Genomic DNA, 8802 nt, shown 5'->3' with positions numbered 1-8802 from the left:
TAAACAGTTTATAAGCTACTTTTCAGCTTTTGTGCCTTGAATGTGATACCTCGGAAAATGCAAAACTGTCCATTTCTTTTTGTTTTTTTTAATTTTTCAGAATTTTTTAAAATTTATTACTTCTAAAATTTATTTTTATTTTTTGGCTCGTTGGGTCTTCGTTGCTGCACATGGGCTTTCTCTAGGTGCAGTGAGCAGGGGCTACTCTTCATTGCGGTGCGCGGGCTTCTCACTGTGGTGGCTTTTGTTGCAGAGCACGGGTTCTAGGCACGTAAACTTCAGCAGCTGTGGCACGTGGGCTCAGTAGCTGTGGCTCGCGGGCTCTAGAGCGCAGGCTCAGTAGTTGTGGTGCATGGGCTTAGTTGCTCCACGGCATGTGGGAACTTGCCGGACCAGAGCTCGAACCCGTGTCCCCTGCCTTGGCAGGCGGGTTCTTAACCACTGTGCCACCAGGGAAGTCCCCAAACTGTCCATTTCTGAAGAGGGAAAACTTTCCCAAACTGCTCCCTCTTGAAGATTCTATATCTTACTTCAAAAGAAATGCCAGCATGACTCAAAGCCTTTGACATGTCAGTTGAGTAAAAGATGCTTTCACAGTGAGGAGCTGTGTTTCTAATTCTATCAGCTTTACCTGGCATTACTGCCATCACACATCAACAACGGAGTGTGAGAAAGTCTGCTATGTTCTTATTGGTGAAGAACTGTTTTGACTGTCATCAAGGATGTGAACACTGAGTGTTTCTGGCCCTTGACACTATCCAATACGTTATATGGTGTTTACAGGTGAAATAAGAATGATGTTGCTGGCACTCTGTGAGCTCAGTGATTCCTCAGAACTCGCAAGAAGTGAGCAAATGAGATAGAAACATGGCACTACTGATAGTACTGATTACCTGTTTTGTGATTATTTTTGCTACTTCCCAGCCTTGCCAGACCCCTGGTGACTTTGTGGCTGCCACTTCTCCAGGGCACATCATGATTGGAGGTTTGTTTGCCATTCATGAAAAAATGCTGTCCTCAGAAGACCACCCCAGATGGCCAGAAATCCAGAAGTGTGTTGGGTGAGTAAAGTTTCAGAGAACACATTTAGATTTCAAGATTATGCAGTGAGATTAGGGCATGTAAATGTTTACTTGTATTAACATCTAAATTATTTTAACAAAATGTAAACTCATACATTTTTAAGTTGCATAAAGTTACGTCTTGCTATTCTTCCTTACAAGAAAGATATATTAGCGCTATATGTATAATCAACCTCCAAGTACAGAGGCAATGAATGCTTCCCATTAATATATTTATTTGGATTTTGCCTATAAAGAATAACCCCTGAAGTCACAGGAGAAAACCAATAAGACACAGTAGCCTGTCCACTACAAGCATAAATAGCACAATTATATTCCTATCACCCACAAATGTGGGTTGTTTCAAACATGGATCTTTATTTAATTCTTTGTTGAAAATAGACTGCACTTAAAATTTTTCTCCATACTAACATTTTTGTCAACACTGTATTTATTTCATTCTTGAAATCGTCTAATTCTTTCATAATGAATTAAGAACCCTACTTCAACTCAGAATGTTCCTTCTTCCTTGATGAACACTTTATATCGTGAAAGCTTGACTACAGAAGAGACATTTGTCACGGAGTATTATAGAAAAATAAAGCTGGATGGAGGATACTACAGATGGTTTTCTTTAGGGAGAACAGGCTATTTGAATTCTAATTTCAGTTTGGTGACAAAGTAATTTTGTAGATTTAGGCAAATCATTTAAACTCTGAGTTTCAGCTTCTGATTTTTCTCTTCTGTAAAATAAGGGCCTGGATAACTTTTAAAGACAGGCAGCATCAGCTTCTGTTGCTATAGCAATGTGATCCCAGTGTTTCCTTCTAACTCTCAAATCCTGATTTCTATCTTGATACTTTTGTATATAAATTTAATCTCCTCTTTTCCCCTCCTTTTTTTTTCTTTTTTTAATCACAAAGTGTTTAGCATGCCCTCTGTGAATGCTCTCAGGTGAAATGTGATCCCACATCACTCTAAGATTCCTTCCTGGCATTAAGTTGGGTATTTTGAGCTACTGTCATCTTAATCATTGATTTTCAGGAATACCAGTGAACACCCTGAAATAGCTAATGAGGATTTTTCAGGGCACTAAATAGGCACTGCAGATTTAAGGCCCACAATCATAGGCCAACAAATAAGGATGGAAAATGATTAAAAAAAAATCCTTTGGTCTAATAAGCAAATTTATTCTGGAAAAAGAAAGTCACTGAACATCATTTTGCTTTACTGTCACTCCTTGGGAGAAACAGTAGTCATTCAACATTGAACAACTATTTATTAAATGCCTATATTACCTAGGTCGCATTCTAGGCATGGGGGGGATCCTGAGGTAAACACCAAAGGGGTTCAGACTCTCATGGAGCTAACATGTGGGAGACTCTGAAAATATTACACATTTTATTTGCCAGACAATTCATTACTTTAACCTTTCTTCTTTGTTTCTTTCTTTAAATTAAACATTTAATGTTCATTGCCAAACTTCACATTTAGATAGTCTGTAATGACAAACAGCATTATCCAAATATTATTTAATTTATCATAACTAAATGAATTAAAAGAAACTTGAAAATATCAAAACCCTGAACAACAATATCCCCTTTTATTCATTCAAAAAGTATTTATTGAATTCGTACTCTGTATTAGGCACTGTTTGTAACCTTCTGTATAGAGTGGTGGGTGAAATAAACTTAACAGTAAATCAGTAATTAAACAACTCAATGCTCTGGAATAATCACAAGTCCAGAAACCAACTGGAAAAACCCACTAAAAGGGGAAATATCTATGCCTTGGAACTGAAATAGTGCATGTTATCTAGGAGAAAGCTATTGTGAGTTTACCCAGAGCCTGTTTTATAAGTCATTCTTAAGAGTCTTATTCGTCTGGTTTCCAACCACAATAGATTAGCATCACAAAAGTAAAAATAAGGGAGAGTCTATAAAAGCAGATTCTTGGACAGCAATAAAATGCTGACATCTAACTACAAAAACATCATCATACTGTAGAATACTAAACTGAATACTCAAAATGATCCTGAAATTAACCACAAAAAGGTTAAATACTGTTCTGTAGACTCCATTTGAGAAACTGTGGGTTCCTATATACTCTTTTTTTTTTTTATTTTTTTATTTTTGGCCATGCAGCATGTGGGATCTTAGTTGCCCAAACAGGGATCCAACCCGTGCCCCCTGCATTGGAAGCACGGAGTCTTAACCACTGCACTGCCAGGGAGTTCCCCTTATATACTCTTGAGAAAGGTTTCCATCCAAAACTATTTTTAAATAAATAAAGTTTAGATCCTTCAAGAGATAAGTGTCACCAATTCATAAATTGTCTATTATACGGCAGAAATGAGAATAAAATAGGATATCATCATGTCTGTAGAAGAGTTATGTTCTAATTTCAAAAAAACTTGTTTCTCAACAGCTTTGAAATATCAAATTTTCTTCAAACTCTTGCCATGATACACAGCATTGAGATGATCAATAATTCAACACTATTATCTGGAGTCAAACTAGGGTATGAAATCTATGACACTTGCATAGATGTCACAGAGGAAATGGCAGCTGCTCTGAGGTTTCTAAGTTCAACTGCTCCAGAGAAATCGTGGAGTTTAAGTGTGACTATTCCAGATACATGTCAAGGGTTAAGGCTGTCATAGGTGCTGGCTACACAGAAATAACCATGGCTGTCTTCCGGATGTTGAATTTACAGCTCATGCCACAGGTGGGTTTTGTTCTACCTCCATACTTTGGGTTTGATCATATTCTTTATCATGAAAGGATCAGGGTAATCTGGGAAACTAGTGGGGGAGATGCTTTTACTTTAACCTTTCTTTCTCTTCAGTAAAAAAAAAAGGATGTGCCCTATTATGGATAGCATAGTGATCAAAGCACTAAGGGAGTAGTCATCCCTCAATCTGTCAGGTCTAGTTTCTGACAGTTTTCAGTGTGACGTGGATAAGACAGAAACTTCTGAGCACCTCAACTGCCTTGTTTCTAAAATAACATCAGTCAGGTACCATGAAGAAAACTGCAGGGGAAGTGAGGGGTAAAGGGGTGTGGATGTCAAAGAAGACTCTCAAGGAGGTGACGTTTAGCCTGAAACTTGAATGAAAAGGGACAGTCGAGAGGAGAGTACCTAGGCTGAGAAAGCAGTAAGTACAAAGTTGAAATGTCCAAAGAATAACAAAAGGTCAGTATAGTTAGGTCAGTTTGAGCAGAGGAGCAGAGTAAGAGATGCATTTGTAGAGAGGGGTAAGGGCCGGGTCATATAGCGTCTTGTAAGCTGTGGTATGGTTTGCTCTTTGTTCTGAGTATGATGGAAAGGCTTTGAGCAGAGACTGTGAACTACTGAGCTTCCTATAATGCAAACCATTAACCAGGAAGTAAGCAAAATGGTCTCTGAAAGACCAAAGTGTGTATTAGACAGCCCTGCACTAAGTCCTTGCACATTACTCAGAGTCAAGCAAGCTCTCTTGGCTTTGATTTTGAACGAATTAATCTTCATATCACATCACTCTGTAACTCACTAGGTCATTACTTTCTAAGATCAAGGAAGATTAGAAGCAAAATGTTAGAAAAGGCTTATAGTCAGATTATCAAGAAACGACTATCTGATAGAAGTGAACAGATGGAAATATATACATGTATAATATAAGTACATAAGAATTCAAAATATATAACTTTCTGGAGCTAGACTAAGTAAGTGCATATACCCATATAAGACTCTGAGAGTTCCATTATATTATAGCTTAGAGAAGTTGATAATGAAAAGTTTAAGTCCAAAACAAAACAAAACAAAAAGAACTATTCCCCCAAATATCTCAGAGATAAGGCTTTGGCCCAAAATTTCTAGACTATGTATAAAGTTAGTTAAGTGACAAGTAAGAAAAGTAGACTATTTTTAACAATGGTTGTTTAATGTGAAAATGTAATTTCCATGATAGACCACACAATAGGAGAGGGGACTCTCTGTGGTAACACGGATTTTGCAGAAGCCCGGGTGGCACAGTGAAGGTGAGCATAGTTATGTCAGGTACTGGGAAGGGAATTAAGGTTTAGTGAATGTCCACTGTGTGCCACTATCCATTTAAAACTTCTCCTTCAGTCTTCACAAGAATCCTGTTGTTTCACAGGGAAAGAAGTGTTAACTAACTTTGCCAAATTTATTGGAGTCAGGATTCTAACAGTTTGTTTGACTCCAAAGCCTATTGTATTTCCCCCATACCATGTAGCTGCTGTAAATAGTAAAAAAAAAAAAATCACTGAAGAAGTGGCACAGTGCAATTGCAGCTGTGGAAGGTAATAACCCTCCCTAGAATAAAATCACCAAAGCTGTAAATTAGGCAAAACTTTGCACACATTAGGGAGGTCTCCTAAAATGCTGCTGCTCTTTTGAGTAGATTAGGAGTCCGAAAACTATTGAATGTATAGCCTGTGGGTCAAATGTGGCTCTCAAGCTCTTGAGATGTCAAGCTAAGCATGATTTTTAAATTTTTTAAAGGTTGTAACAAAAAATACAAAAATATTATATGACAGAGACCACACGTGACCAACAAAGCTTAAAATATTTTACATCTGGTCCTTTACAGAAGAAAGTTTGCTGACCCCTGGACAGATGATTATTTGTCTGGATGATTTATTTTACCTAGAATAAAAATCATCAAAGTTGTCATTTATACACATTTTGAACAAACTAGGTGTCTGAAAATTCATTTTGCTTATTTGACTGGCTGCATTTTCCCATATTTATCTCTAAGTATTTAAAAAATATCCACTATTGGCCCTGGCCTGAGATATAAGATAGATATAAATGGATATAGGAGTGTAGATGGAGATTTAAGATAGAGCCTAAACCCTTGAAGGGCTTATACTATACACAGTACCAAATGATTGAAAAGCAATGACCCTCAACAGTCACCAGGTACTAAGTATCGTGATTCAAGCCATTTATAAAGTAGTTCATTGAAGGGGAAGGATGGAAAGGATCAAAGGATTTAGAAAATGTTATGGAAACTCACAGAAATCAAAGAGAAGAATATCTACTATGAATAGCCACCTGCAGCTCATCAACACCGCAACTAAAAGTTTCTGTCCATTTCCAGGTGAGTTATGAATCAACTGCAGAAACCCTAAGTGACAAAATTCGCTTTCCTTCATTTTTACAGACTGTGCCCAGTGACTTCTACTAGACTAAAGCAATGGCCCACCTGATTCAGAAATGTGGATGGAACTGGATTGGCATCCTAACCACAGATGATGACTATGGACGACTGGCTCTCAACACTTTTGCACTTCAGACCTCAACAAATAATGTGTGCATAGCCTTCAGAGAAGTTCTCCCAGCCTTCCTCTCAGATAATACCATTGAAGTCAGGATCAGTCAGACACTTGAGAGAATCATAGCAGAAGCCAGGTTAATGTCGTTGTGGTATTTCTGAGTCAGCTCCATGTTTTCAATCTCTTCAGTAAAGCCATTGAAAGGAATATAAATAAGTTCTGGATTGCTAGCGATAACTGGTCAATGGCCACCAAGATCACCGCCATTCCTAAGGTTAAAAGGATTGGCAAAGTTGTGGGGTTTACCTTTAGAAGAAGGAATATGTCCTCTTTCCATTCCTTTCTTCAAAATCTGCATATGTTTCCCAGTGATAACAACAAGCCCTTAAATGAATATGCCACGCTCAAGGCTCTGCCTGTGCATATACTAAGGACAGTGATCTGAGTCAATGCATTTCCAACTATTCTCAGGGGACTTTGTCCTACAAGGCTAACGAGGATATAGAAAGGAACTTCTCGCTGAGAAATGACTTCCTGTGAGATTACACTGAGCCGGGACTTATTCACAGTATTCAGCTAGCAGTGTTTGCCCTTGATTATGCCATTTGGGATCTGTGCCAAGCTCGAGACAGTCAGAACCCCAATGCCTTCCAACCATGGGAGGTACCAACTCACATATCTGAGAAAATTCCCCTACCATCATTTCTCTCCTTTCTTTAATCTGCAATATTTATATAAACTGCTCTTAACTGTATTCCTTTTATAAGTAGATACTTGCAGTGTTTGAATAACCTGAATTTCTATCACTAGTTCTTTGTTCTTAAGAATAATAGAGTTTTTATTTTACCTTCACCTCCTACTCTGACCCACCAAAGTCGTGTTCTTTTAATTTCCAAGAAGACTCTGTTGATAGTGCTCTTTTCCTTTGGTTTATGTATTTGTATCTGATCTTGCAGTTTTTCAAAGCTTCAAATGATTATCTCTTTTGATGCTCTTAACCAACACAAGACCAGGCATGTTTAATGATCCCTTTTATTATTGCTAAATATTATGCATAAAGAAACTAAAGCTGAAAGTGCCAGAAATATGACTCTCGTCTGGGTCTTCTGACTCCATACCCTCTGGTTTTCATGGTATCTCTGGTGGTTATAGTCCTAATGCCTCCAGTTATGACTCTTACTTAGGGCAGTCTCCCTAGGACTCCAGTCTTCTTCAAATGAATGTTGTTAGGTCAGTCGTAACAAGTCCTATGATATCTCAGGTTTAAATGAACCACTAATTGTGTAAAAGAAGTCTTTCCCTTTCTTCTCTTTGATTAGTTTGTAGAAACTCTAATTAAAGCATAATATGGCCCTATTTAGTGAAAATTTTCCATTGTGTTTTTAAAATGTTCATAAACAAGGCATTTAAAAGCAAACTGCTGCTTTATATGATAAATTTTACTCATTAGAAACAAATTTCTCATTAATGTGTATTTAAAGCCAAACCTGTCTGTCTTAAGGCAGAATCATGTTCCAAAAAAGATATTTATTTTACATTTGTTAGGGAAAAAAGGTAAAAGGGAATAAGATCCAATTCTTCTGATCACATAAGTGAATGTCCATGGCAAGCTGTTTCTACTTTTTTCATTCTTACTTTAAACACCCACAAACACAAGCTCCAAGTGATCAGCTTACATCTGGGTGAATCATGTGATGGTCATAGGGTGTTTTAAGTTGCTCATTTTAAAACAAGTTTTCACCTTGTAAATGCAAGGCAAGAAAAACCTAATGAAGAGGTAAGACTAGAGATTAGAATTTTTACTTTTAATTAAAACTCTCTTTAAAATATGTGTGTATACACACACACACACACACACACACACACACTTGTCTAGTGATTTTTACTGTTGTGGCCTCTCCCATTGCGGAGCACAGGCTCTGGACGCCCAGGCTCAGCGGCTATGGCTCACGGGCCCAGCCACTCCGCGGCATGTGGGATCTTCCCAGACCATGTGGGATCTTCCCAGACCGGGGCACGAACCCGCATCCCCTACATCGGCAGGCAGACTCTCAACCACTGCGCCACCAGGGAAGCCCTGTCTAGTGATTTTAAGATAACTGTTTGAAAGCATACTCTTTGTAATGTAAAACTTTAATGAGGGATTGGTTTAAAAAAAAACTCTAAGTTAAGTGGACCAACATAATGAAACCACTACATGAAATTTTAAGAATGAGAGGTTGAGAAAGAGTAATGGAGAGAAAATAGACAATCAGAGACAGATGGGATAAAGGGGAGAAGCTATAAAAAGACTCATAAGAGAAGAGAATTACAAATAGCAATAGCTATTTATCCTCTGGGAAAGTATTTTAAGTCAGGAGTAAGTCTCAAACATTCTGAGGAAAAATCTCGAGAAAGTATAATTGAAGCAGATCTTCTAAAATGTTTTATTTAAACACTAGGAGCCTGGGGTCATTGCT

At 37.9% G+C, this 8802-nt stretch overlaps 1 protein-coding gene across 1 annotated transcript; it reads left to right on the top strand.

Annotated features, from left to right (window-relative positions):
• Nucleotides 1-867: 867 nt before the first annotated feature.
• On the top strand, nucleotides 868-7204 carry GPRC6A (G protein-coupled receptor class C group 6 member A). The gene is given in 6 exon segments (XM_030853659.2): nucleotides 868-1061; nucleotides 3489-3640; nucleotides 3643-3788; nucleotides 6169-6472; nucleotides 6475-6743; nucleotides 6746-7204. Coding segments are annotated over 6 exon segments (1383 nt in total). The 3' UTR covers nucleotides 7064-7204.
• Nucleotides 7205-8802: the final 1598 nt, after the last annotated feature.

Source organism: Globicephala melas, chromosome 14 (assembly GCF_963455315.2).
Source record: "Globicephala melas chromosome 14, mGloMel1.2, whole genome shotgun sequence".
Taxonomy (NCBI): domain Eukaryota; kingdom Metazoa; phylum Chordata; class Mammalia; order Artiodactyla; family Delphinidae; genus Globicephala; species Globicephala melas.
The sequence above is the reverse complement of the archived record's forward strand: the minus strand, read 5'-3'. Positions and strand labels throughout refer to the sequence as shown.